General features: G+C 45.2%; 12 protein-coding genes across 12 annotated transcripts; 7 read left to right on the top strand and 5 right to left on the bottom strand.

The window, feature by feature from the left end:
• Positions 1 to 377: 377 nt before the first annotated feature.
• On the top strand, positions 378 to 2,259 carry GLAREA_04950 (FAD-binding protein; the record flags this gene model as incomplete). The annotated part of the gene is made up of 2 exons (XM_008087327.1): positions 378 to 862; positions 915 to 2,259. The coding sequence occupies 2 exons, from the start codon at positions 378 to 380 to the stop codon at positions 2,257 to 2,259; spliced, it is 1,830 nt and encodes a 609-aa protein (XP_008085518.1).
• Positions 2,260 to 2,933: 674 nt separating this feature from the next.
• GLAREA_04951 (uncharacterized protein) lies at positions 2,934 to 4,388 on the bottom strand (the record flags this gene model as incomplete). Its single annotated transcript, XM_008087328.1, has 7 exons — positions 2,934 to 3,337; positions 3,389 to 3,471; positions 3,519 to 3,586; positions 3,632 to 3,958; positions 4,009 to 4,088; positions 4,147 to 4,183; positions 4,242 to 4,388. The coding sequence occupies 7 exons, from the start codon at positions 4,386 to 4,388 to the stop codon at positions 2,934 to 2,936; spliced, it is 1,146 nt and encodes a 381-aa protein (XP_008085519.1).
• Positions 4,389 to 6,183: 1,795 nt separating this feature from the next.
• Positions 6,184 to 6,581, top strand: GLAREA_04952 (uncharacterized protein; the record flags this gene model as incomplete). Its single annotated transcript, XM_008087329.1, has 3 exons — positions 6,184 to 6,250; positions 6,301 to 6,357; positions 6,409 to 6,581. 3 exons carry the CDS (start codon positions 6,184 to 6,186, stop codon positions 6,579 to 6,581), a joined length of 297 nt encoding a protein of 98 aa, XP_008085520.1.
• A 306-nt stretch (positions 6,582 to 6,887) lies between these two features.
• On the bottom strand, positions 6,888 to 8,459 carry GLAREA_04953 (Cytochrome P450; the record flags this gene model as incomplete). Its single annotated transcript, XM_008087330.1, has 2 exons — positions 6,888 to 7,853; positions 7,902 to 8,459. 2 exons carry the CDS (start codon positions 8,457 to 8,459, stop codon positions 6,888 to 6,890), a joined length of 1,524 nt encoding a protein of 507 aa, XP_008085521.1.
• Positions 8,460 to 9,612: 1,153 nt separating this feature from the next.
• Positions 9,613 to 10,507, top strand: GLAREA_04954 (uncharacterized protein; the record flags this gene model as incomplete). Its single annotated transcript, XM_008087331.1, has 3 exons — positions 9,613 to 9,829; positions 9,882 to 10,117; positions 10,172 to 10,507. 3 exons carry the CDS (start codon positions 9,613 to 9,615, stop codon positions 10,505 to 10,507), a joined length of 789 nt encoding a protein of 262 aa, XP_008085522.1.
• Positions 10,508 to 10,571: 64 nt separating this feature from the next.
• GLAREA_04955 (RING/U-box) lies at positions 10,572 to 11,699 on the bottom strand (the record flags this gene model as incomplete). The annotated part of the gene is made up of 1 exon (XM_008087332.1): positions 10,572 to 11,699. The coding sequence occupies one exon, from the start codon at positions 11,697 to 11,699 to the stop codon at positions 10,572 to 10,574; it is 1,128 nt and encodes a 375-aa protein (XP_008085523.1).
• Positions 11,700 to 12,057: 358 nt separating this feature from the next.
• Positions 12,058 to 13,437, top strand: GLAREA_04956 (uncharacterized protein; the record flags this gene model as incomplete). Its single annotated transcript, XM_008087333.1, has 3 exons — positions 12,058 to 12,148; positions 12,202 to 12,251; positions 12,322 to 13,437. 3 exons carry the CDS (start codon positions 12,058 to 12,060, stop codon positions 13,435 to 13,437), a joined length of 1,257 nt encoding a protein of 418 aa, XP_008085524.1.
• Positions 13,438 to 14,501: 1,064 nt separating this feature from the next.
• Positions 14,502 to 19,842, top strand: GLAREA_04957 (P-loop containing nucleoside triphosphate hydrolase; the record flags this gene model as incomplete). Its single annotated transcript, XM_008087334.1, has 16 exons — positions 14,502 to 14,759; positions 14,837 to 15,607; positions 15,667 to 15,832; positions 15,891 to 16,010; positions 16,065 to 16,298; positions 16,349 to 16,603; positions 16,703 to 17,181; positions 17,227 to 17,389; positions 17,500 to 17,847; positions 17,897 to 18,020; positions 18,118 to 18,189; positions 18,238 to 18,288; positions 18,334 to 18,398; positions 18,448 to 19,060; positions 19,108 to 19,191; positions 19,242 to 19,842. 16 exons carry the CDS (start codon positions 14,502 to 14,504, stop codon positions 19,840 to 19,842), a joined length of 4,404 nt encoding a protein of 1,467 aa, XP_008085525.1.
• Positions 19,843 to 20,405: 563 nt separating this feature from the next.
• On the bottom strand, positions 20,406 to 21,515 carry GLAREA_04958 (uncharacterized protein; the record flags this gene model as incomplete). Its single annotated transcript, XM_008087335.1, has 3 exons — positions 20,406 to 20,746; positions 20,797 to 20,947; positions 21,000 to 21,515. 3 exons carry the CDS (start codon positions 21,513 to 21,515, stop codon positions 20,406 to 20,408), a joined length of 1,008 nt encoding a protein of 335 aa, XP_008085526.1.
• Positions 21,516 to 22,159: 644 nt separating this feature from the next.
• Positions 22,160 to 22,905, top strand: GLAREA_04959 (uncharacterized protein; the record flags this gene model as incomplete). The annotated part of the gene is made up of 3 exons (XM_008087336.1): positions 22,160 to 22,267; positions 22,384 to 22,614; positions 22,663 to 22,905. The coding sequence occupies 3 exons, from the start codon at positions 22,160 to 22,162 to the stop codon at positions 22,903 to 22,905; spliced, it is 582 nt and encodes a 193-aa protein (XP_008085527.1).
• Positions 22,906 to 23,284: 379 nt separating this feature from the next.
• Positions 23,285 to 24,072, bottom strand: GLAREA_04960 (uncharacterized protein; the record flags this gene model as incomplete). Its single annotated transcript, XM_008087337.1, has 2 exons — positions 23,285 to 23,910; positions 23,955 to 24,072. 2 exons carry the CDS (start codon positions 24,070 to 24,072, stop codon positions 23,285 to 23,287), a joined length of 744 nt encoding a protein of 247 aa, XP_008085528.1.
• Positions 24,073 to 25,986: 1,914 nt separating this feature from the next.
• Positions 25,987 to 27,546, top strand: GLAREA_04961 (uncharacterized protein; the record flags this gene model as incomplete). Its single annotated transcript, XM_008087338.1, has 6 exons — positions 25,987 to 26,252; positions 26,308 to 26,330; positions 26,379 to 26,678; positions 26,817 to 26,922; positions 26,975 to 27,024; positions 27,155 to 27,546. 6 exons carry the CDS (start codon positions 25,987 to 25,989, stop codon positions 27,544 to 27,546), a joined length of 1,137 nt encoding a protein of 378 aa, XP_008085529.1.
• Between the last annotated feature and the right edge of the window lie 356 nt (positions 27,547 to 27,902).

Raw genomic sequence — 27,902 nt, forward strand, 5'->3', positions numbered from 1 at the left:
ATCCTATCCTCAGCAAGCCACCCACCGAGTCACTTTATTGGTAAGAGCTTACCAAAAGTCTGCAACCCACTACCGTCTCCACCAACGAAGCATCAATTAATATTTTTGGTTAGTACATATGGAAAAAGAAAACAATCATTTTGGTTCGCAGTAGCACCACCGGACATTGCTATTCCACTACTTTTCATGATGCGAGATAGTCTCGACTCGTTGTATATTGCAGGGCCGAGGTCCACACCAAGCAGAGTCATGGTACAACTCGTACAGTTCGGATTCATAGCCAGCTATTAGCATATCATATGGTTATATAAAGAACCAGCACCTCCAACTTTATTCATCTTAGGCTAGTTCGTTCTATCATCCATTAAACAATCAGTATGATACTCACTCGATCCTTCCATCTGCTAGCCACTGCATGCTGGTTTACTACCCAGATACTTGGAGATCTTACTTGCAAGACAACGCCTCTCGACAGCAATTGGCCATCCGACGCCGACTGGACCGCTCTTAATGTTTCGATCAATGGTACCTTGATCAGGTCAGCTCCCGTAGCATCTTCTTGTTATGATGGAAATCCTTTCAACTCGACCGAAACATGCGAATATGTTGAAGCAAATTGGAAGCTTGCTACTTTCCATGCTGCAACTCCAGAATCGGTTAACGCCGTGCTTTTCGCGAACAACTCTTGTTTACCTCCTACCGAATCGGACTTTACAGTGCAAAAAGGTTGCTCGATAGGAGGAGCACCACAGTATGTTGTTAATGCGACAACTGAAGCACAAATCGCAGTGGCGGCAGCTTGGGCATCAGAACGAAACATAAGACTTGTTATCAAAGGAACTGGACACGATCTGAATGGCCGGTAAGTTGATTAAATTTCCACTAGCATATTGTTAGCTAATATGATACGAAAGATCCAGCGGAGCTTACTCTTTGTCCATCTGGACACATAACTTCAGGAACATTCAGTTCAACGCCTCATGGCCACTGCCGGGTTGTAATAAGACCGAAGATGTCGTAATTGCTGGAAGTGGGAACATCTGGCACGATGTCTTACTCGCAGGAGCAAAATTCGGAAAAGTCGTCGTATCCGGTGGCGCATATGATGTTGGGCTTGGTGGTTTTATTCAAGGCGGTGGCCATGGACCACTTTCGAGTACTTACGGTCTTGCCGCTGATCAACTTCTTCAAGCTCGGGTCATAACAACGAACGGTACAATTCTCGTCGCCAACTCAGCGCAAAACCAAGATCTGTTGTGGGCCCTCCGCGGCGGCGGCGGTGGTCAATATGGGATCGTCATAGAGTATATACTTAAGGCCTATCCTACCCCAAGTTCCGTCGTAACCGGAGGTCTGTCACTCTCGGCTGTTGGTCGGGACAATTCCAGTATTGCTGCTCTCTGGAATGCGTTTGGTCTATTAATGCAAAGTTTACCAGATCTTATGGATGCTGGGCTCGCAGGCGCCATGACAGCAACTACACCTGGTTCAATATCTGCTAGTGACGTTGCCTTGTCGTCTAGAGGGCTGTCTGCAGAAATTAGCTTTTTTGGCTACAACATCACAGCCTGTGAAATGACCGCCATTGTTCAACCGGTCATCACTAAGCTAAGGGCTCAGGGGAGCCATTCAAGTTTTGCTATAACGTGGGACAAGCCAAGCACTTTTTCGACCTTCTCGGATTTCTTCGACTCAACCAACGGATCACCGAGTTCTGCTGGGGGAGGGTCGATGATGTCGAGCAGATTACTTGGCCGTGGTGAACTCTCCGACTCCACGCAGGCACAGGTTGTATCATACTTGCAGCGAGTAATGACTCCCCAGAATGAATCGAGTGGGGGCTTCATGGTAGTTGGTCTACAAGGTGGGCCGGGGCCAGCAAATGTCCCCAAGGATATGCGTGGTGCCTTAAATCCTGTCTGGAGATCTGCATATCTTCACACCATAGTCCTAGGTGCTTCGATCGACTCATCTTCGGACCCCCAAACAGCTTTGTCGTCAGCGGCAGAATGGGTAAATTCTTACACCGAGCCAATATGGCAACAATGGGCGCCAGCTTCGGGTGCTTACATGAATGAGGGAAACCCTTTCAATCCCAATTTCAAACACGACTTCTATGGTACCAGTTATGATCGTCTCCTTGAGATCAAGCAAAAGTATGATCCAACAGACAGTCTTTTTGTCTTGACAGGCGTTGGTAGCGATCGGTGGGATTACAATCTTAACACTGGGAAACTCTGCCAGACTTCGGAGAAGTAGCACTAGATCGATTTAGGTGGTTAAAATGCATAATGATGAGGATTTCTAAAAGAAAGTTATGATTAATAGCAAATGAATGTGATATAGCAGGATGAATACTCTTAAGCACGAAGTGAAGTGAGAGGTAAGGCCGTTGTATTGAAAGGGGGGAAGCTCGCTTACCGACCTCGCAGAGGACAAGTTAAGTGGCAGTCGAAACACGATAATTATTTAAAACAATTGACGAAACATCGTATTCTTACTGATCTAAATTGACACACTGTCCACATATTCCGTCAATTATTTCTAGTAAATAACCTCTTTTTAAGCTCTTCTCGAAGTCGACTTATTTAGTCTAAAGTTTAGTAGGCAAGTGACTGACACTTATCTTGTCCTCCGTGAGCCGACATCTTAAATCGCATTACCCGTGAACTCCTCCTTGTAAACAACCATAAAGTCTATAGTTGACCTCGTATACCTGAGGGGCCGTTATTCAAATGATAAGAAGTTCAAGATGCAGATTGTCGCATTACTGCTGTCTTCATATTAGCTTGGTTGAGAAGGAAATACGGATGAGTCACATGTTTCTGCATTCAAGAAATGGTTCAATATTGCTCAACGACGATACATATATTTTCGCGTATGTAGAATCCCTCAAATTATGATTTCTTACCGAACAAATAGACGCACTATGTCTACAGTATCTCCTTCCCATAAACATGCTCAGAGCTCTGGTAAAAGCTCTTCTTGACATGAACATCCACCGGCTGCTCTCCAGCATCGCTCTCAACATCATGAACCGCCTTTGTCTCAATATGTATCGCGTCGGGCCTCGCAAGATGACCATTTGAGGAACTTTGGAGACTCGCATTCTTGTCTTCCACCTGCACGTAATTATCAGACTTGCTAGTACCAGGAATCTTGCTGTCGTGAGATCCGGTGGAGCGGAAAGATTGAAGGGATATGATGCTGCGTACACTACGAAGGATGTCTTCGGGTTTGATTTTGGTAACGAGGAACCATAATGATGGAAGGTTCACTGCTATGCAGCTGAGTCCGACTTCGAGTATTGAGAGGTAGATTGATTTGGAGTTGACCACTAGTAATACTAAGAAGTGACCAAAAGCAGGTTTCGTCAGGGTATACTTACGTCTAGCATCAAGTTTTGCTTTTGGTCCCATGGCATTAATCTGCACATATACCACCATTCGTGCGATACACGCTGCGAAGCCACTAAAGCAATCAGTTAGTTGTAGCTAGAGGGATGTGGAAATACTTACACGATAACCAAGAGGAAAATTGCCGAAACACCCACTCGGCGATGAACTGTTGACTTGATACGCCATATCTACCGCTATTAGTAAAGTATCACAGCATTAACGACAGAGCGTACCTGTGGAAGTGGAAGTACAATAATCCAAAAGTCCATGATAAAGTCCGAAATAGCAAAACTCAACAAGTACGGGTACGATATATGGCAGTACTGGATTTTGACAGCTCGAACAGCCCACAAAGCAGCAAAATGAGTTCCACATTGTAGAACTGTCAGAAGAAGATATGCGATCGTCCATAGAAGCGTTATGGTAAGTGAAACGAGGATCAAGCTCCGGAAAAGCTGACTGCGGCCGGACACACAGAAAATTCGATAGTAGAAGAACAGGGCGCTGGCCTTAATGCAGCCGAGAGTCAGAACAAGAAATATCTGGAAAGTGATGTAGAGCTAGCAGTTCTTAGTATATGTTTGTGTTGATATTCATTCAATATACACACCTTTGAAGTCATCGGCTGTGTTGCGGCTAGAACCTTTGGGTCTTTAGGAGAGGGATACCCAACAACTTTCTTTTGCATTCCTAAAGGCCTTTGTTAGCAAAATATCGGCGCCAAAAGGCTATGCAAAGAAATGCTTACCCCATAATGCGCAGCTTATGGCACCAATCAGCAAAAGCTACAGAACCAAAATCAGCTTGCATCGCGAAAGAGAAAAGTCGACAGTCATATCATACAAGACTTGGAACCATGAACCAGTCATCGGCTTTGTATGAAGCCTTCTGCTTCGTTCGCACCCAAAACCGCAAGGCCACAGAAATTGTTGACAAGCCCAGCATACAACTGCTCAATGCCATTAGGCCCTCGTAAGATGTAGAAGACATTTTGCAAGTGAGGCTGTATTTCGAATCAAATGAAGAACTTCGCTTTTCCCAGCCAGAAAGCGCGTTGAAAAATGGAGATATAAATCAACAAAAGAATCAAACAAGACTATCAGTTCGTGTCCTCCGAAAGTCTGAATTACGCCTCAGTGTGGATATAAAGCATCCCCTCTTCAAATCGAAAATAACGTGCAGGAAATATTGGCTTTCCTCATGCCGACCACGTTGCGGGACAATGCTCTTCCGGCAGATATGTCGGGCAATCCCCAAATATTAGCCTACCAACGTTGGAGTGTGATACAAGCTAAGGTCGAATTAAAAATCGCTGAGGGGTATCCAACTTTGTTAAAGTGGCAAGAATAAGTGTAGGTGTCACGCAATATAGCGATGCTATTGAGCAATCCGATTGATTGCCATATACCGTGCAGGCTGACAAGGACAATAGCACTGGGTGATTTCCGTGGCTTGTTTGAATTGTCTGGGCATGTCAACTATGTGGCTACACAACAGGAACTTGAAAGTTTTGACAGGTGGTGCATTTAAGCGAGCTGAGGATCGAATCCGATCGATATGCAGTCTCTTCCGATTATGATCTGTTTGTTTCCTGTTGATTGTCTAGATTTCGAAAGTTTGATAGCCAAGGTTTTCATACTAGCCTGTTGGCGATATGATCGCTCCTGCAGGTTGGTGTCCAATTAATTAGAATCTTATACAGATGATAGATTACTCACGTTGTACGAACAATTAGCACCAATGATATAGTCTTATAATTATCAACTGGAAGCAGAGTAATATCCCTTTCTAAGGACGTGTAGATTGCTGACTTCAGCTTGTCAAACGGTAGTACAAAATACTGAATCAAGCCAATTCCTTGGATGCTTTTCAAGGCATAGCCCTGGCGACAAATTTCTTGGTAAGATAGCAATCTTATTTTTGAAGTGGTGGGTGCGGGTTTGTTCTCAGAAACGGTGACTATTGTCTTGATCAATGGAATATCTACCAAAGTCAGAGGTTGGAAGGAGGCTGCAAGTCCTGAAATCGACAACGACAACGTCTGCTGAAACGTAGTAGTGTCGCGGTAAACATGGCCACAGGGCAATAAAAGATGAGAACATCGGCTTGTTCATACGCTCAACGTATCTTTCTAGTTCTCGAGTTAACCAAAGACCTGCACATATGGATCGCGCGTCCCAGTCCTTCTCCTCGTTTAACTCCTCATCCAGGTGCGGCTACCTGTCTCTCATGCACGCTTAGATCGCCGTTCGGCTCGTCTATAGTTTCCGTGATAACCGCTGGTGGTTGCCAATTATATTTCATGATGCCTAGAGTACGAGGTTGCACACGACGAATCAGGAAGATGCATCGTCCACAAGTTCCTGAAGATCCGAGATACAAAGGAGGTTTTTTGTGATATCCAACATGTCGGTACCTGATGACTCCACTCTCGCCCTATGAGAAAAGCTTGTTTGGGGGTTCATGCCTTGGATGTGTTGAACCAGATCGTATTCAACCTGGCTGGCAGTAATTGAAGGTGTGTTTTTAATTGTAATCGCAGAATCTGCCTAAGCCTTACATTCGGAGTGGTTTCCTTCCGTATCTGAATCCTACTGAGTTCGTGGAACATTATTGCGCGTGTCTTGTAAAGTGCTTTTGATAAGATCGGGATTCAAGGATTTTATATATTGCGAGGAAGCCAAGATTCGTTCAGCATATTTGAATCCATATATCCGGGAAACAACGCTGTATCTGCATTCGAAAAACAAAGAGTTCTCTCTCGCTCACTCTCAATACCACAAATATGCTCTTCAGATACGTCGTACTCCTTGCTACGGCAAGTGTGGTCTTGGCTCATCCCATTTCCAACGGTATGCTTTCAATACAACCCGCACGACCCACAGCGCTAACATCATGACAGCAGAGACTCGTACCGCGGACGTCAACTTGGCCCTTGAGCAAAGATCTGCAGACAAGGGTAATGCCCAGTCTCCGTGTTGAAACAAATTCAAAGCTCACAACCCAACAGCGGCAGACTTATCAACTTTGCTAGAATGGCACGACCAAGACAAACGGGCTGAGTCTTCGGGTAAGGGCACTCCTCCTGTGCCAGACAGATATTCAGTATGTGCGGCTGACAAACGCTTAGAAAATACCAAGGTCTCAGCGTTGCTTGAGTGGATGAACACGAGGTTCAATTAGAAGTGACGAGGATCTGGCCAGAGCTTTTGTGCTTATTAGCAACACGATGGGAACCGATCACTCGGGCAACGGAGCCGTCCTTTCTACGGTATGCTAGGTCGCTTCAAGTCAGAGGAGGATGTTCAACTTTTTCTTTTCTTGGAGCTTTGTTTTGTCCGGGCAGATATTTTGTGATGACGAATAGAATACACAGGAGTACGTTGATAGATCAAGAACTATTGGTGCATTATCATTGAAGTTGAGCGGCTCATTGAGAATTCATGTTGCTTTTCATTCATAAGACTCTGAATGAAGTGACTGCCAGCTTCATTGAGCAAAGAAAGCTACCTTTATACCATTTCGACTTTCCGTAGTCATCTTCGTCAGTTCAATGTACTCTTCACAAGAATCTCTGTTTTCAATCCTTGCGAACATCTTGGTCATCCTGACCAGTAGATAAGTTGCATGTGTCAGAATTTGTTGCTGTGCAGGACATATCCGCGCGCCACCCAAAAATGGTACGAACTGCCATGGAAGCCTCCTCTCCTGCCAGCGCTCAGGTCTAAATTCCATAACGTCTGTACCCCAGATGTCTTCATCATGGTGAAGTCCCCATATATTTAGAGCGATGATAGTTCCTTTCTCGACGAATATCGGTGCTTTTCCCTCTAGGCCTCCACCTGACGGAAGTACCGTATTACACGTTGCGACCCGCTGGACCTTTCCGGAAGGACCTTGAAGACGGAGTGTCTCGTTGATCACGTATCGGAAGAGCTGCAAAGACTTGAGAACTTCATATGTTAATTCGGTATCGCCCAAAGATATACTTTCAGTCCGGAGTTGCGACCAGATATGTGGATTTCGAACAAGATGAAACAGGGCATTGCCCATTAAGATCGATACAGAGTCGCGGGCTGGAAGGAGAACATTCAGTATCTGAAATCGAAGCTCAAAAGGATCTGTGATCTGCTTTGCCATCTCGTGTAGGAGAATATAGCGCTTCTGTGAGCCCGTTTCTGTGTCGCTTGAACCAGGACTCTCGCTTAAATTTTCCGCCAATGCTCGCCTAACATGAGCGTCAACCCAAGCATGGACTTTTTCATACGCTCTCCTCCAGTCCTTATCGAAGTAGTAAATAAGTGGGCTAAGCCGGCCGGCTAGTCGTCGCTTTCCAACTCCCATTAAGGCATCATTGAACGTCTTGACAAACTCCATAGATTCATTAGAATCCCCTGGCTGGAGAAGTGAGCATGTCGACTGTCCAAATAGGAACTCAGTAGATATATCAAGAAACTACTAATCATCAGCATCCACCTTCTTGAATTGCCATGGAAGTTCTACCAATCTGTGCAACGGAACTTGCAGGTCGATCATTGTGCCATCGCTTGGTATCATGCTCAAAAACCTGGTAACATGAATATCGAGAGAGTTCACATCCGAAATCTCAGATCTCGTAAAGATGGGTTTGATTAAGTCTCTAGAATGTCTCCAAGCCGCTCCTTCTTGGGAGAATATCCCCTTGCCAAGAAATGGCGTAAAGTCTTTCTGGGATATTTTGGCGTAATGTTGAAAACCTGTAGTGGTAACATGCTGTATGTTGATTCCTTCCATGGTATTGATGACCTTCGTTCTGTGAAAGTTCTCTTCCCAGGTCTTTCCCAGTATCCCAAAGTGTCGCATGTAGAGCTGCATCTGCCGTCCGGATCTTGCAGCCAAAGCACGCTCTTTGACAAGATCAGAGCCCCATATTGTATCCTTGTGTGGATACTTCGGTGGACGCCCACATCCGAGCTTCGTAGCAGCATTTCGAAATGCAGAATAGGCTTGCCATTTCTGGAGGATAAATAGAGTTACGAAAATGAGGATGCCAAGGGCAAATGTTCTTATTACAACGAGCATTGTTCCGATCGCACGCCACTAACATTCGACACCGACCCAGAATCTTCGCATACGTGAACGATTATCGGATAGCTTCAGCTACCCAACATCCTTGGTAGGTGAGTAGGTCCCTTGAATTCAGCAACAGAAGCCGATCACGTGAGCCGATTATTGATCCGCATAGGGCTAAAAAGGCAAGGCAAGTATTCTCGAGAGATCCAGCTACACAAGACGTGATAAGACCAAAGTTAAGTCCCAAGATCCGTGTTCCTCGGAGGTTTTCGAATCAACAAGTGAAAACGTCGTTGTTGTGTTCAATTACCCAGGTTACGTGTAAGAAGTGTTGGTCGAAAGCGTTGGTCGAATGACAGTTGGTGTGGTAGCACCAATAGAAAGCCGCCTAAATTATGAACATTTCTATATTGAAGCCCAGAATATGTGGCGTATTGAGATGTCTGTCAAGTCGGATCCAGTGGCGGGTTGGCGAAGTGAATGGCAATCCCCGTGAAAAGCTGCAAGGAGTCTAATCTCGGTGAGATTTGAATCCACCGAATATGCAGAAATCTTGCTTTTAGACTCTCAACATAACACAACTTATAGCTATACTGCTCGGAAGCTGACTGAGGGTGGACGATAAAATAGCCCAGTGGTTGAGAGACATGCGCACGAGCAGACGACAGGTTATTATCAGTTTATCCGATGAAAGCAGCGTTGCTCGATCGACTGTGATACCCCAGACGCGAAGCAGAGCTGAAAGCTTGATTCCGAACCTTTGCTGCAAGCCGTTCCGATGTTGGCACCACTCCTTAACCTCTCCTGGACTGCGCCATTAGCGTAGATCTTACTGACACACGTGAATTGAGGATGGCTTTGAAGTCTTGTGCATGCCTTGACGAAGAGGACCATCTCTCCTTCCTTTGTACAGGGACTTTAATGGCTTAGGCCCTGGGCTGTTGTCGCCTGAATTTCATTTCCATTGAGTAACGTGAGCATGACACGAGGACGCGCTCAGCAACATCGCGCAGGCAAAGTCTGGTAGCCACCTTGCTCTACTTATTGGTACGAGTTTGACAAGCGTGCAGCCAGGAATGCTAAAGCTTCATAACATTCTATTTAACGCCGCGATGATCTTTTGAATCGTGGGTTTACACTTGAGTGTAATGATAATCTAAAGATGCACTCTCCAAAATATAGCCCTCTAGATCAAGGCGCGCCGACTGATGAAGAGATCTATCAGCAACGCCAAGAACCAAGGCGAGAATTTGGTCCTCACAGAGCAGCGGTTCTTTTCAGATTGTTGCTAGTGGGCTCATTATGCCTGAATCTAGCTCTTCTTTGCCGTGATAGTGGTGCAAGATCGAAAGAGTTTCGACTGCCTGCGTCGAAATACGGTAAAGAAAGGCATCTTGCGCAATCAACGTTCGTTCGCTAATAAATAAATAGTGGGACTCGTAAGGAACGTACCATTGTCGTTTTCTCACGACGAGCTGTACACTAGCAGTAACAGAGTCGTTGCGGACGCGGCATGGAACTCCCCCAAACTTCAGTCGTGGAACGGGTTGGTGGCACTACCAGAAGACTACGTTCAGTCACACGGCCTGCCCCCAGCACAAAAATGGCCTTGGGATCAAGAGAAAGGCTTATACATACTGAATGGCTTCCACAACTTGCATTGCTTAGTGAGTAACTCCAAACTGTAGCGGTAGTGGCTTCTTCTGATCACGATTCGCCAGGACCTCGTTCGTCGAAGCATTCTACACGCTTATGATGGCAAACCACTGATGATACCGCTCGACCACGTTTCTCACTGCCTTAACGTGCTCCGAGAGGAGATCATGTGTAATGCAGATGATACACCAAGATACACGGGTAGCCTCAATGCAGAAGCTGGGAAAGAACACCCAACCTCGGGAATTGGGCAGGCCAAGATGTGCAATAGCTGGGACAAGCTATACAACTTTGCTGTTGAAAACTCTGCTTGTTATAGGCCAGTCAATACTAGCGACCCGAATTTTCCTGTCATCGAAAGATACAAGTTCTGTCCAGATGGAAAGGTCCTATGGCAGTAATGGCTCCCGATTTGGCGCAGTTGATTAGCTGAACAAGAGATTTATGTCAAGATCGTTCGAAATATCAACATCGCAATGGCAGTATGTGCTGAGCCAAAGCCTCTCGTCTACACAGAGGGCATTCAGGTTTCTCTCTAACCCAATCTCCAATGCAAACCCAGCAAAATACGTGACCGCAAGCTACAGCGCTAGGGTCCTTGAGCTCTTCCAAACATAATGTGCACTTCCTTTGTTGTTTGTCTTTGATCCACTTCATTTTGTCATCCTGCTCTAGGTGTATTTTTGGTTCGTCCGAGACGGGGGTGTGTGTAGTTTTCCCGATTTTGAAGTTCGAATGTTGTATGATCCCTAACGGGTGCGAGGACTCGAAGAGTAATTCGTTGTTGGAAGAATAAGCATTAGGATCTAGTGAAACCTCAACACCACCATCCAGCACAGCAGAGCCACCCATCGTGGCATCGGGATTTGCGGGTACTGGCACGCGGAATGTTGAATGCAAGTGCAACCACGTCTGCACCGTCATTTGCAATACCAGCAACACACCTAAAACCTCGTAGCCGACTCTTGCCTCGGATGGCGCAATACGTTTTGTGAAGATATATCGCAGACCCCATAGCCTTTTAGACAACTGATAGTAAGACCCAGTAAAATAGAAAATCGTGATCGTTAGCGCGTGAAGCGGTGATGGAGAAGTTATTGTAGCGAGGTGCTCGAGCAAGTATGATTGAATCTTGAATGATCTCGAATTCTGCTGTTCGCTCCGCGTCAAACGACGTAAATTTGCTTCAAGCTTGGTCCGTATTCGGCTTCGAAAGGAGGGCAGTATTCGGTTTAAAGAGTATGGAAGTAGAATAGAGGTAATGATGTATCCGGCTCTGCGCGATATTGCCGGTAGTTTTAATGTATCATCCTCAATTTGTATCACATCGCAGTATTCTTCTCCAAGAGTTCGATTCCCAATCAATGTCGTGAGGCCTAGGTATAGGAGTTCAGAGAACGTTCGCGCTTCCGAGGTATAAGTGTGTAAGAATCGCGCGCCATATATCTTTCGCAGTAAATTAGATAGGTGGTTGAGGAGAACACCTTCGAAGTAGGCATCTTTCTGGTGAGATCGTATTATGTCTGGAGCGGCTGCGAAAGGGTAATTGTACGACGTTGGGCCGGCATCCTTCTCTGATACCTGATCTGACATGGTGCTCTGCGGTGCGGATTAATTCTGATGGGAGAAATGGGGAGAAATGGTTGTCGAGAAAAGAGAGGAAGATCAATCAACTGGGCAATTCAAAGATTCAAGCTTATTGACCTCGGTATAGGGAACGCGTGCCCAGGTGGGGCGTGACTGTGGCTGGTGATTACAGAACGTGAGGTGTGGCGCAAATACTAAAATCGGATCCATCTATTCTTAGCGTTGAAACCAAATACGTAGCCTTCTCCTTGGATGGATTACAACAAAATATTTTTGATGATACAAATACAACAACGCTTTTCTTCTTTCACCACGGTCATTCCTTAGGACTTGTTCGATGCGGCGTTATTTTTTGCGGTAAACAATGGACGGCGACCCAGCTGTGGAACCTGAATTGGACTCTTTTAGTCTAACACTTCCCCTTCCTTATAGAGTTGCTATTGCTATTGTTTTAGGTAGCTATTTCTATGCTCTGGGTTGCCTATGAAATATGCTAATTAAAATACAGGAGTATGGGCATGGGGTCTGAATCTGCATTATCTTTCTCTTGCTAAAATTGTCAGTACTTCCAAATACTCTTTGTCGCTTGCCCCTTTCTACTAGGCGCAAAGCTAATACTTCTTTTTAGGATGTCCCTTCACTTCTTCAATATCCATCTAGACCTTCTCCTCGAACCGATCCTCCTCATTACCTATCTACCTTTCGGTTCGCGACTCTGCTCAGTATCCCACTGGCATTCTCCCTCTTCCTGTTCTGGATCCTCTCACACCGCAACCCAGATCTGGTAATCTTCTACGATTTTCTTCCCATATCATATCTCTGTCTTTTGCTGGGTCTATTTCTCTTGCCAATCCGCCACTTCTCGTCTGCCGGCCGCCGGCGCTTTCTCACCACCCTACGTCGAGTCTCAATAGGTGGCATTGCCCAAACAGGACAAGGGAAATTCGGGGATATCTTGTTGGCAGATGTTTTGACGTCGTATGCCAAAATAATTGCAGATCTTTTCGTCGCGTTATGCATGTTCTTCAGCTCGAATGGTTCGGCAACGAAAAGGCCTGATCGCGGCTGCGGAGGGCAATATGTTGTGCCAATTGTCATTGCTATTCCCTCCTTGATTCGGTTCCGACAATGTATAATCGAATACCTACGAGTTCGAGATAGCAATACAAAGAATGGAGGGATTGGCGCGCATGGTTGGGGCGGCCAGCATTTGGCGAATGCGCTGAAATATTCAACGGCTTTCCCAGTCATTATATTTTCCGCCCTTCAAAGAAATTTGAGTGTGAACCATGAGCACATAGGAGTCACGGAGACAACTTTATATCGACTGTGGTTGGTGGCGGTATTCACGAATAGTTTTTACAGTTTCTATTGGGACGTTGCTAAAGACTGGGATCTCACACTCTTCTCGTCAGCTCGCAACAGCCATGCTCATGCATACGGACTTCGCTCCCGACTATACTTCCCAGGAAAAGAAATCTATTATTTCGTCATCGCGACTGATCTTCTCCTCCGATGCACTTGGTCACTGAAACTATCACCCCATCTCGATCATTTCGCCGACTTCGAAAGCGGCATATTCCTGATGGAATTTCTTGAAGTCGGCAGGCGATGGATGTGGATATTTTTTCGAGTAGAAACTGAGTGGGTTCGAAATGTTAGTTTGGCGAGCTTAGGCACTCCTGGTCAAGATGATGTCTTGTTGGGAGATTATGGAAGTGAGCCAGATGACGAGAGCGATTGAAAGGAGACTACAGTCGCTGAGGAGTCCTCGTGTACGAAGACTATGGATTTGATTAGTGAGTATCGGTACTTGTACTCTTATCACGTATTTACACCGGCTTGGGCGTTTCTGCCTAGGAAGGCTAATACATGCTTTCTAGATGTGAAGGAAAGACTATATGGGATCTGGAGTGTACAGAGACGTTGTACCAAAAATAATATATCAATCAATATACCCTATATTTATCAGCTAATATCATATCGTCTCAAACCTTCCTCGTTGGTTCAAACGGGAAATGGCAGCAAAAGATTGGATATCAAGGCCTATCTAAATACCATCTTGGACCTTTCCATCATTACCTTAGGACTTTTTCATTTTGTAGCTAATGCTCTTGTTGTATGCCAAAAAGTGGGTTCGAAAACCCATCCTTCAGTCTAGGTGTTCTCGGATATTTACACATGTACCCGGCTAATGTGCTTTTATAGTCTTCCAAATTACGCCTCTACTGGCCTGGTTTCCTCGACTTCTTTCCTCGGGAGACGCCGAAGCCACCATATTCCGTATCGATGGCTTGCAACCACTTTATACTTCGCTGTCAACGATGTATCCATATTTTCCCAAGTCCTCGAATAAATTATAACGCATTGCTGATCAAAGATGGGTACAGGAATTGAGCGGCTTAACGAACATGAATTTCGAGCACGAGCACCTTTAACACCAGAAATGCTTAATATCCATAGGTCACGCACAGAGAAAGTTAACATTATTCTGTGCTACGGTATGATCTAGCGTTTTGACAAATTTTGTGGTCCCGGCGATCTTGTTGGATACCAACAAGACGAAGTGCTTGATTGGCAATTCATCATAGCGACCTTCCTTTTCGGGATTCTGCATTCGTGTACTATCAGGCTTCCTTCTTGATAACAGTGTACTGGCTATCATAATTCTGCTTCATCTTCTAGGCGCATATTAATTGACAAAGAAGCTTTTCTGTTCACAGCACTTGAACCATAATAACAAGCTTTCCTAACCTCTCTAACTAAGCTTCCTCGGTGTCCTGAGAACGAGCAAAAGCTCTTTAAACGATGGCAACCAACAATTTTGGTCTTACGGACAATACATCTTCGCTTTTTCACCAACCTCCCGGCTTTCGTCATGCCACCGGGAATTCGTCACGCTTAGATTGGGGTGGTGATCTCGATTTCACACTCCGATTCGAACAAGGCTTTCTAAGTATTGTACCAAGTGCTTTATTTCTACTCATATTTCCGTTTCGCTGGTTTTACCTTCAGTCAAAACCTCGAAAAGCTGAGAAATATGGTATTCTGGGATCGAGTAAAGTGGTAGGTGCCATTCCCGGTTGGTTTTCTTGGAAAGCTTTCACCTGTATCATCATGTTGATTAACAAAAACTCGTTCAGGGGACTATTTTCCTATATGCGCTTTTACAGATCATCTTGCTTGTTTTATGGGCGCCAAACAACCAAAAGAGGAATTTCCAGCCCACGACGATAGCAGCAAACACGATCGGTATTCTCGACGCTATCGCTCTCGGCGTCTTGAGTTTTCTCGAACATAGGCAGAATATTAGACCTTCCTCCCTCATTACATTATACTTACTTCCCTCGGTGGCTTTTGATGCTGCGCAATGTAGAACGCTATGGCTTCTACCACGTGCATCTGATTTGATTACGTTGCCAATAATGTTCAGTATCAGTGTGGGCTTCAAAACGGTGATTCTGATCCTTGAAGTTATAGAGAAGAGGAGCATTCTGCTTTCGCCGTGGAACCAAGCTTCCCCAGAGTCTCTCGGCGGTGCAATCAACCGTTCAGTGTTTTGGTGGCTTAACGAGTTATTTGTGCGAGGCTTCCAAGGCGTTTTGGACCTCGCATCGCTGTGGCCTACAGATAGTATGGATTCTGAAAAGCTTCTAGCACGACTTGATCACTTTTGGATAAAGACCAAAGACAAAAACTCCAAGCACGCTCTCGCCAAAGCTATGGTCAGATGTTTGAAATGGCCTATTGTAGGAGTCTCACTTCCAAGACTGTGTCTCATAGGACTCAGGTTCTCACAACCTTTGCTTCTTAAAAGCGTGGTTAGCTATGTAAGCCGACCTGATGGAGAAGAGAAGACGAATATTGGGTATGGGCTTATTGGTGCCACTGCGTTAGTTTATCTGGGAAATGCGGTACGTTCATGAATCTCAGTGCCACGTCCGCATGCTGACTCGTGGGTATGATTTTCAAGATTATCAAAGGCGTTTTCAATTACAAGAGAGTACGACTGATGACTATGACGCGTGGGGCTTTGACATCAATCGTATTTGCAAAGGTTATCACTGTATCTGCATCTTTAGCAGAAGCGAAGGGCTCTAACACTCTTACACTCATAACCATTGATGTGGAAAACATTGGTAGGCTCCTTCTGTATATTATTTTGAGGCATTACTGACGTTGAAATTCAATGTACAGGCAAAGGATTCCAGCTCCTCGATGATATTTGGGCGTCCCCGATCGAAGTCGGAATTGCCCTATGGCTTCTATACCGGGAGTTGAGTGTTGCCTTTATCTTTCCGATGATCATTGCCGGACGTAAGTTCTCTTGATGCCATAGGTCACCAATGATAGCTGAACTAATTAACAAAGTCTGTACACTGGCAATATTCAAACTCAGTCCGTTGATCGGAGAAGCTTTTGCAACTTGGAACAAAGGTATTCAAGAACGTGTATCCTTGACCTCTTCAATTCTAGGAAGCATGAAAGAAGTAAAGCTTCTCGGTCAGACCGATCGATGGGGAAAAGACATTCAAGCACACCGTGTCGAAGAACTTGAACTATCCAAGAAAGCCAGAATACTCAGCGTATACCGCCTTGTCATTTGTGAGTTCATCTGATCCCGGTAGATGTTTGAATGCTGATAGCTGTTTAAGCGAGGATTTCAACATATCTCACACCAGCAATTACTTTTGGGGTCTTTATTGTTGTTTCTCATCGTAACGGTGGTGGCTTGTCGGTCTCCACAGCTTTCACTTCGCTCTCACTTATATCGTTGCTGAGCTCCCCACTATCTCTAATGTTTACTGCTCTACCGCAAGCAGCCGTGACATTAGCTTGTTTTGCCAGGATCCAAGAATTTTTGGTTGAAGATGACAATAGTCTTGTTACAGCCTCGAATCAGACTCACAGTATGTATATTTGCCATGATTCGCAACTGTCAAACAGATCAAATTTTACTCCTTGTAAAATGCCCTTCTGAAATCCAATATTAATTCTTTCATGGGTAGACGCAGCTTCGACTGAGCTCGGGGCAGTAAACCAAAGTGCTGGGTCGGCGGAGTTGGAAAGAAGTAGGGACAACATACTTACATTAAAAAATGCATTCTTCGGCACAAAAGAGGATGGCTCCCTCATCACTCACGGCCTCGACCTTAAGATCCAACGTTCCACCCTCACAATGATCATTGGACGAATAGGCAGCGGCAAATCGACCCTTCTCAAAGGTCTTATAGGAGAATTGCCAACAGAAACTGGCTGCGTACAACGTTCATTTGTAGAAACAGCATATTGTACGCAACAACCTTGGCTCACAAATACTAGCATAAGAAACACTATCCTTGGGCCTTTGCCTTTTGAAGCTAGATGGTACGATACGGTGATTCAAGCTTGTGCTTTAGATCGGGATTTCGCTTCGTTACCGCTAGGCGACTTGACTGTTGTTGGGAGCAAAGGTATTTCTATAAGTGGAGGGCAGAAAGCACGAGTTGTAAGTGCAATATTCCTTTTTTGTGTCTCATGGCTGATTTAATAGGCTCTTGCTCGAGCTATATATTCCAGAAGAGATGTTGCGATTATCGATGACATGCTCAGTGGTTTAGATCGGTCTACTGAGGAGTTGGTCTGGAATAATGTATTTGGACCTCGGGGTATTTTTCGTCAATACGGTGTGACGGTGATTCTTGCGACTCATACTAGTAAGTTAATGCTCCCATAGCCAAACGCGACAGTAATTTCACATAGTACGTGATAATGCCAGTTTGCTTGCATTGTGCAAATAAATGATGTAAAAACTGACATCTCACAGCCCGCCATTTACGGGACGCAGACAACATTGTGGTCCTAGGAGACGATGGTACAATCCAGGAGCAGGGCACACTAGAATCACTTAATCTTCAGAACGGCTACGTGAAAAGTCTAATAATAAATTCCAAAGCGCAAGAACGGTCCACCCACAACCCAGCAATCATCGCAGATAATGCTAGCAGTGAAGTGTCCGTGACTGCTAGCAAAGCTTCCGAACAAGAAGAAGACATGCTGCGAAAAACTGGGGACGTAACACTTTACAAATACTACCTAAAATCAGTAGGGTGGAAGGATGGAATTAGTATATTAATCTTGACGATCGGTGCGCAGTTCTGCGTGTATCTTCCTCGTAAGTAAATTTCGATTAGTTAAGGAAAGAAAACACTAATAGATTATAGAGGTTTGGATTAAATTATGGACTGAAGCGGACGCTAAACATCCTGGAGACAGAACTGGCATGTTTTTGGGTGTATATTTGATGTTTGGGGTGCTAGGATTGGTATTTTTGTACTGGGCTATCTAGTGAGTATATGAAGTTTCTGTGACAGTGATGGGATTAATCCGTTCAACCTCTGTATGAAGTCATTCTGTAGTTAATAGCGCTAAACTCTTCATGTAGCTATTCTTTCATCGTCATCACGCCAAAATCAGGGGCTTATTCGCATCAGAAGCTGGTGGATGTTATCATGGGGTACTTCGAATTTATTTTTTGAAATCCACTAAGCTAATACATGAGCAGAGCACCTCTTTACTTCTTTAAAACAACCGATACCGGTGTGACTATCAACAGGTAAAATTTACCCTTCTATCAAGAGACAATACTAAAGAGCCACAGGTTTAGCCAAGACATGTCACTCCTGGATATAGGACTTAGTCCTGGTGCATTCCTTACACTATTCGGTTCGTACTCTTATTCTCACCATGATACTCCCTAACATCTTGGCTTCAGGCTTTGTATCATGTGTAATGGGGCTCATCCTCATAATCATAAGTCTCAAATACATATCAGCAATCATCCCCTTCGCAGTCCTTTTCCTCTACGGTCTCCAACTTTTCTACCTCCGCACGTCCCGCCAACTTCGCCATATGGATCTCGAAGCAAAGTCACCACTGTACACGCATCTTCTCGAAACGGTCTCAGGAATCAGCACAATTCGTGCTTTCGGTTGGACTCGTCCAAACATGACTACCAGTTTAAACTTCCTTGATGTTTCACAGAAACCATTTTACCTGCTAAATTGTATTCAACAGTGGCTACAACTCGTACTCGATCTTTTCACGTCCGGTGTTGCGATTCTGTTCGTCGGAATTGCAGTTTCTACAACTACCAGCCCTGGTTCGGTTGGGTTGGCGTTGCTTAGTATGCTGACGCTTAATCAGTCCTTGGTCACTGCTATTGTAGAGTGGACTGAGCTGGAAACAAGTCTTGGTGCCGTGGCTAGATTGAGGAGTATGGAGTTGAATACGCCGAAAGAAGCTCAAGATGACCAGACCTTGGTGCCTGAGAACGAATGGCCGAGTAAAGGAGAAGTTCATTTCGATAATGTCGTTGCTTCGTACAGGTAACCCTAGAATCTGACCCCTTTCAAATCTTCGCTGACCGCAAAAGCCCTAACACACCCTCCGTCCTCAAAACCATAACTCTCAAAATCAGCGCAGGTCAAAAGATAGCCATCTGTGGTCGAACAGGAAGGTACCCTCTCCCTCCCCCCAACACATTCAACCCACTCACTCACCCGCCAGCGGCAAATCCTCCCTCCTCCTCACCCTCGCCGGTCTCATCCCCCTAACCTCCGGTACAATAACAGTCGACACCCACCCCACTCACCTTATTCCTCTCTCCCTTCTACGCTGTCGTCTCAACTTCCTCCCCCAAGAACCAATCCTCTTTCCCGGTACCGTCCGCTCAAACTTAATTCACACCTGCTGTTCTGATCCCTCTATGATTACCGCCCTCCGTACCGTGCATCTGTGGGATCTACTCCTCTCGCGCGGCGGCCTGGATGCGGATGTTCAAAGTCTGGCGCTGAGTCAGGGCCAGAAAATGCTGGTTTGTCTTGCACGAGCGATCTTGAGGAAGGGTGAGGGTGCAGGCGGGATTTTGGTGTGTGATGAGATGTGTAGTAGTTTGGACGACGAGACGGAGGGGTTAGTAAGACATGTTATTAGTGAGGAATGGGTTGAACGGACGGTGGTTGAGGTTGTCCATCGGTTGGACGGAATAAAGAGGTTTGATGTGGTGGCGGTTATGGATGGGGGGCGGTTAGTAGAGTTTGGTGCTCCTGATGATCTGATGGGAAGGGAAAATGGGTTCTTGAGGAGGTTGATTGAGGGTAGGGGTTAAGTTTATGGGTGGCTTTTGGTATATTGTCTTGCGGAGGATAAAATAAGTATCAGCCACCTGTCCAGTAATCTTGGACTAAATAAATCGACTTCGAATAGAGCGTAAGAAATCTTATTTACTTAAAATAATTCACGAAATATCTTATATTGTTCGAAATTAATCCGCTAAATAACGATGTTTCGTCAATTTAATCGAAGAATATCGTGTTTCGACTACCATTTATTTTGTCCGCCGCGAGATTGTGTGAGAGGTGATTCATCTCGGGTGCGGTTTAGCTTTGCCAGTTACACCTCAAGCTTGTATTTCTCGATCTAACTTGCACCGCTTTCTTTGCAAAATATTTATTGTCTTTTGTACCTTCCCCACTTCATGATTTCCCTAATGCAATGCTCCCTCCTGCTTTCAAGACCATCGAGACCAACAGGTTAGATAATTTGCTATGCCAATGAGGAGTGATATATAGCACTGCATCCCTTTCATTCTAATCATAAACACTTTCGTCTCGCTTAACTCCCAGATCCTCAAGCTCCTAACTCCAGCCCAAACCCCAAGACCCAAAGCTTTCATCTCTCATAAATCTTTCCTCTTCCCCCATCCCTAGCACCCACCATTCTAATCAACTCCCCAATCATCCCCTCCCTCGCTCGCCCATCTCTAAAAGTCCCATTACACATCGCAGCCCGCTCCTTTCCCCGAATCTTGCCGTACCTCGCACCCCTCTGCTTGCCGGTCGGTCCATTCAATACAATTCCATCGCGCGCAACAATACTAGCATAGATGCTTCCCACTGCGTTATCCGCGCAAGAACATGGGGTAGTGCAGGAACATTCATTAACATCACCGTTGTAAACAATAGCATCGCCGTCGATTTCAATGTCGGCGAAGAATGTTGCGTCGCCTGTGTCTGACATAGATTAGATGGTGTTTGAATAGAGAAGTAAATGTGTCGCCTACTTGCTAAAAATGATTGCGAAGGGGTGGCGTTTTGAGCTGAAGTCATTCCATCACGACCTCGCGCGAGGACGAGCTGTTTATCGTCTGAAATCTGCTTTTGGTAGGGGTTGAAAGACTCCCATGGTTTCTGGGCGGAGATCTTTTTTGCAGGCTATTATATCTGGTCAGATTACAAACTGTACTGTAGGTATTTTATGACTGACCTTTGCCTCTCTTACAGAGGTAGCTCTGTTGGATTGTGAGTAAGCCATGGCAACTCCCTTGTTCAGCTTTTCTAGGTTGCTATGAACGGTGGCTATCTGATCTGAATTGACAATCTGAATGTACAAAGACAATTGCGTGTTTTTCTTATCAAGTCGATCAAGATGATCATCAATCTCCCTCTGTTCTGCTCCAGCAATAAGTGTCCAAAGTCGTTTTGGGCTCGAAGATTTCCAATGGCTAGGAAACGGTTGACACAGAATCCTTTGCAGGGCTCTAACTTCGACTTCTAGAGACTCAAGGTAGATTTGGACATATATCGACTGAAGTTGTTCACTGCCTGCAATTTTCTCTGCGATCTGAACAAGAAAATTGAGCTGCGCTTCGTACTCTCTGTAATGCTGGGGAATGGATTTGACGTTCTTATATAACTTTGCGATGAAGAGCACAATACCTTTTCCATACTCCGCAAGCTGTAAAGCTGCAGCGGCAGCCCCCAAAATAGTAATTGCAGCCATTTCAAATCAGCATACCTTCCATTTCATCTTCTCTGGAGTTGTCTTGAAAAGCATCGAGGCCCGAGGGCTTCCAACATCATTGATGACGGCGTTTGCAATGAGGAATCTGTGCAGACCGCCAGCTCTTTACGATGGAAACGGTTTGGCCGAGGAAGTTTGCCTGCTCGAATAGGATTCCTACCGGTTTCGACACACAAGCCGGGCGAGATGTTGGGCATTATCTCTGTAAGCTCAGTGATTCATACGTTGGGTTGCATGCACCACAAGGTTGTGGCGAACATAGATTGGTCGGCGCAGAATTATTGCAGCCCGAAAGAACGGCATGGCGGTAGAGGATGCATTGAACGTAAATGAGATTTAATATGAGAGTCCACAAGAGCGCGTGCCGTTAGGTAGATCTGTTCGCCTTGCCTATATAATTCGAAAATAGAAAGGCGTGGAGGATTCAGTAGACTCTTGTATGGTAGTGACAGCCCGAGAAATAATCTTGCGACGCTGGGATGTATCCCAGCCATCTCGTTTTCACCATGATTGGGAAAACATTATCGTAGACAACAATTAGCTCATCGAGAAGCAAAATATTAAATAGCAAAATGTTAGCATGCTCAAAGTACTAGAAATTTCTTCAAAATTCGTGAGTCAATATGTGCAAAAGTGCCAACCTTGATAAATCTTCAAGACTTCTCAGCAAGATCAACAATTGGGCATCTGCATGGCGGCCTAATAAGTCTGGCGAAGGTGGTAGGCACAAGGTAAATCCGCGACACTTTCAGTCAGCATTCAGCCTTCCCAACTTTATTTTTTTCGCGCGCTGAGAATCTTACGCTCGATACCTGGAGACTTATGTTTCTAGCTGACGCCGACCCAGAAGACCATGGCAACACGAGGGCAGAACGTTCCAAAATTCCATCCTCTGTCTGAGTCCGTCAAAATTGCTGCTATCGAGTGTGGAGAGGTTTTGAGCAAGAGAGATACTTGGAAGACGATCCAGATTCCATCAGATCCGTTAGGGACTTGCGACGCTTGGGACCATGGTCTGGGCGAGAACTTACGACATTTATGTAGCAACTTTGTGGACGAGTTTCCTCCACTGCAGGAAGTATTAAAACACTTTTCTTTTCTGAGGACACAGCTGACTTAACAATAGCAGTCTTCCTCGAGCGAAATCCGATTCAATGCAGTGCGTTTTACCAAACCTGCGAAAGTCCCCATGACACCTGGAGTGAGCGTTGATTTGATACCCGTCTTCATTTCTAGAAGTACACCAACCGTTGAAAATAAGAGATTGAGGATTGGGGAATATGTGCGGTTGACTGAAAGTGGGCTCATTGGGAATATCGATGAAGGAGAAGGGGTTTACTGCATATGTCTTCTTGTTTTGTCGCGGTAACCCTCTTCGGATGATCATCCGCAATTTGGTGTTGGATGCCGGTTGTCTCTATACTTAACGGTAGCTGCATTTTGAGTTGGCGTCAGCAGATTATGGAGTTCCTACACGACATATTGTAGCAATGGATACGGATTGATTCTGTACAGAAAACCACTGGTGTTTACAAGTAGGACGCCACTAAAGGGCCACAGTCCCTGTTAGTGCTGTGTCCAAGCCAGTGCCTGCGGTATCAGAAAAGCGAGACTAAATTTGTGCTAGTCCATTTCTTGCACTGATACAAGAACTTTCGATCGCCGATGCCAGACAGCGCTCTTAAAATAGAATGATTCAAGTTCTCAGTCATAGAGGAACTCTGCATTCTGTTGAACAAATGACTCGTTCAAGAGTTTCGATGTCGAGTTCTAAATGATGTTAAGAAGCTTGCTAGCCCTCTCCTTCTAGTCATATTATCCTGTGTAGTCTGAGTGGTCTCGTGCTTCCAAGCCATGCCAGGAAGAGTGCCCCATCGATCGTTCCAAATTCCGTGATTCTTCCATGATTCCTTGACTCTAGCAGCAGCTTCGGTATTAATTCCAGGAGATGTCAGATTCCAGCCACTATGTGCATCTGATATCATTCGCTGCCGCTCCTGTCTAAGCTGCTGCATAAATTGATGATAGGGTCGAGATGCTTCCTCGGCCTGTGGAATCAATGGAACTTGTTCTGGAGGTTCTGGAGTTCCTTGAGCTGCACCGGCTTCCGACAGGCTAGTCAAGTCATGGTCAAGTCCAAGCACCTTTTCCAGGTGGTCGGTCTCTATACTCTTTTGCGATTCTCTACGACGGGTCTTTGCACTCCTTGGGCCAAATTTCTTTACAGAGTCTAGCGACTTTTCATGTCTCATGCTTTTGTTCACCAAGGGCAGCTTTATTGGAATAGCATCGTCAAAAATAGGGTTAGCTGATCGAATTATCGTTTCTCGATCACCCCAAATCTGGTCAAATTGCTCGTCTGATGACTTGACATCTGCTGGTATTAGTTAAAGCCTAATTGCTTCGACAAGGACGTACACGTAATATGGAGGTCTCCATAGTGAGTGAAATTGCGCGTTCCATTGTGTAGTATTCCGCCATGAGAGCTTACTCCAAAAGTATCTCCATTACGAGGATTGTCAGGGAGAGCCGCCATTGGCACCAGCGGTGAAAGCCTCTAATAACATCAGGCTTCTGAGCGACGATCTCGAGTGGCGATGCGGTATCACATCCGTCGTGAAGAGAAGAGTGCGGGAGATGCGGGGACGAAAAGCTGACTCCCACAGTGCCGTCCATGGATGCATTGTCGACAGCTGTCAGCTGGAAAGTGTGGCGTCAAGCCGCCAATACCTTTGCCTGAAATGTAACGAAATATTCTGTTCCATTGGATATCCAATACAGAGACAAGGCTATCTGAATCAATTTGAATCAGCTTTGGATTAATTTAGGCGACAAGTTAGTCAAAATTTTCTCGAATTACTCTCTTCTGTGCTTTGTCAGAGCTCTAACATGTCCATTGTCTTGCTCTAATGGATGAAAACTCCTGCACAAACAAACACTTCTACGATAAAATTACTAGCCGACAGCTGTGGTCGTATTTCATCGCATAGAGCAGCAACATTTACCGCCTAGGACGGATGCTGATCTTCTACAACAATCAATTTGCTCAATTAGTATTTGATGAGATCTTGTGGTTGTCTCTTTGGGAAAGAAAGAGTACGGAGTAAAGGTATGAAGTTTTCCAGTGACGTGCGTCAAGATCACGTGCACTTCAGCGTGCTTCGTTTCACTGATGTTTGGATTAAAAACGTTAGGAAGATCGCACCATAGTCCGTATTCTCTTCTTTCTGCGCAAAAAGCTATAGCTTCGTCACTCCAGGACATCAAAAATTGAAGCTTCGTCACACATCAGGTTCATGGCATGAAATCCGTGTCTGACATCGATGTTTGCAATGTGAAGAGGCCAGTTAACCAAGAGTTCAAAACGATGCCATTCTTGGGCATCAGCTCTTCTTCTTTTCGTGCTTCTAATTTTCGATTTCCTATCTACATTCATATAGGCCACCCTCATTTTGAGGGTCCGGAACGGTCAAAACCCATTAGAGGTGTCCTTTGGCTAATTTAGCGAGGAGCTGAAGGACCAACCGAACCCCAGAATTGCCACCAATTTCCACATTCGTTGTACCGCAGCCACCAGAGATTTCGTTGGAAATCCTCGACCAATGCTACCTCCGTATTCCGGCCACAAAGCAATGGACTAGCATGTTCCTTCCGTGAATTCTGTTATGACCCATGAGCTGATTTACGGTACAATGACCACGCACAGTTCTTACAATCCTCACAGCTCTGCCCCAACAGGATCTACACGAGGGGACCAATAAGACCGTAAAGCATTACACCATATCTTCGTGGCTTACAAGGAGCATTTTGGCTACTTTTTTGCCCGGAAGCTCTCAGATATCTCTTCGAGATAAACCTCTGGCAATAGTCGGTAGGGCACATAGGAGTCTAGAAAATCGAGAATCGTGAGTGTCATATGGTAAGGCTTCTATGCTTCATGGAAGGAATCAAGAAGCTTCTATCAAGCCACAGTGAAAAAGAAATAAATTTCCCCAGCATTGGACTTGGGCTCCGGGAAGAGCCAACCCACATTTTACCCCAGACTTACGGTTGGGTCAAGCCCTGTTCGTCAAGCCTTAGCAAGACACTTCAAGACAATTTTATTGACATTGATACCGTTGATACGAAACCGTCTGTGTGATATGCACAAGGTCTGGAAAATCCGGGGGTTCTAATTCGTTTCCACGAAGAGTCTGTTCGCCATTCTTCGGCATCAACCATATGTGTTATCCATGGTGTCTGAGGTATTCCATGAGGGTTCAACAAATTCTCTTGCCAAAGCTATGGCAAATATGGAAATTCAGGGGAATACACTACCTTTAAGTAGGAAGCAATTCCAACAAAGCCTTCCCAGTTTCTGCGTCTGTGAGCTTTTAGGCTTTGAGGCACTGTCTTCTATGATCTTTTGCATTTCCAGCCCTTCTTCATCGGTAGCAGAAGCACATCTACCATGATAACATTGCTTTCTGAGCACTATGTTGCCGAGCCGGTAAGTGGAGCTGACCTCCAACTTGCATCTCTTGCATGGGGCTTTACAATCGGATTTGGTTTTCTTACAACATGGACTGCAATCAAGCAAACAGCGGACATACAGCGGAGACATGGATACTCGAAACTTAACACCCCTTACATATGGATGGTTTGGCTTGAGATATTGGTTTGCCTCACATTTTCGATAATATGCTGGCTCCATTTGAACGAGATCATACCCCCTAGGTACGCCCTTCATGCTCGACATATGCGCTTTAACAATCAAGCTAACTCGGTGCAGTTTTGCATTCTTCTTCGTCATCCGTGGGTCTATCATCTCGAACATACCAGTATAAATCTAATCTGTAGCAGTTACAACATGGGCGCTTCAAGTTCAGTTCCTCCTGCAAATCATCATCAACAGGGTTTCGATTCTTCTCGTTGACCGACAAAAAGCCATGAGACTCAGAATAGGGGTTGCTGTTCTCATTACAGCTATCAATATCTCCGTTTATTGCATCTGGGTTCCTGCAAGGCTCCAAGTCTCTGCTGAATATGGCCGCATCAACAATATATGGGATCGGTGTGAGAAAGTCATCTATCTTCTGGTCGACGCGGCGTTGAATTGGTACTTCATTCGCACTGTTCAGCACAAGCTTGTTGATCAAGGCTGTAAGTTGATAATATTCCTCTCTCTCAAACGATTACGTTTGTCAAATAGTCTGGTGATTTCTTATCACTTGGATTTTTCCTACCCTGCATTCAAATCCTTCCGCCCATTTGGCGAGAAGTTTAAACTAACAGTGGTAGTGGTCAAATATAATCGTCTTGTCAGATTCAACATGTGGATTATCGGCCTTTCGCTCAGTATGGACGTACTTATCATTAGCATGATGAGTTTGAAGAATTCCTTCGTGTGCGTTTCAATGTAATACTTTTTCTACTACGATCACTAACATAGGACGCAGATACATGCAATTCCACCCATTTGCTTATATCGTTAAACTCAACATTGAAAGTAAGAAACAATCCAACCCCTACATCTCTCATCACTTGCTTCCAATCATATCTCCCACACGTTTCCTTTCCCTTCACTCAACACACAAGCTACTCTTTCGTCTTTGACTCAGAATACTGACAAAAACCAGTGTCAATGGCCGATCTAATCGCCAAAGTCTCCCGCATCAACCCCAACTGGCAAGACCCAGGCCTCTCCCGAACCCAAGACTCCTCAAACATCACAAAATGTTATCACGACTCGCAATCCCGCCCTAAACCTTCATACCTCGAATCATACAGCCCGTCCTCCGACGTCCCTATGGACGATATGCTTCATCCCAGGGACTTAACGCCGTCGCGGGCTGGAGGCCTGGAGATACATATGAGTAGTGAGGTAAGGATTGATGTCGAAAGAAGGGATAGTTCGGGTACGAAAGAGGGAAGTGAGTTGGAGTTAGTTAATGCGGCGGGACCGATGGAAGCAGATGAGATTGTGAAGGAGGAAATTGAGGGTAGGAGGAGGGCGAGGAAGGATACATGAAGATGTGCTCCTAGAAGGTGAGCTACTGCCACAGCTGTGTCGCAAGACTGACGGGACCGCATCTGAGTGTGTCAGTAAAAGGAGGTTGTAGTCCGTCTAATAAGTCATATTTACTTTATTTTGTTCAATCAACTTAGTATAATGTCTCTTTGTACCAAGCCAAGTTATTTTATTACGGAAGAACTGTTTTTGAAAGCCCAATTTTCCATATTGTTATACTTAGAGATTGTGCCGTTAGCCTAGTCACTTACTAGAGGTATCTAAAAACTCAACATCCAAATCACGGTACCTCCAGAGTAATGCGCGTTGGTACGGTACGAAATATCATTCAAAATATCAACTACGTTTTATCCATG

This window comes from Glarea lozoyensis (assembly GCF_000409485.1).
Source record: "Glarea lozoyensis ATCC 20868 chromosome Unknown GLAREA5, whole genome shotgun sequence".
Lineage (NCBI taxonomy): Eukaryota > Fungi > Ascomycota > Leotiomycetes > Helotiales > Helotiaceae > Glarea > Glarea lozoyensis.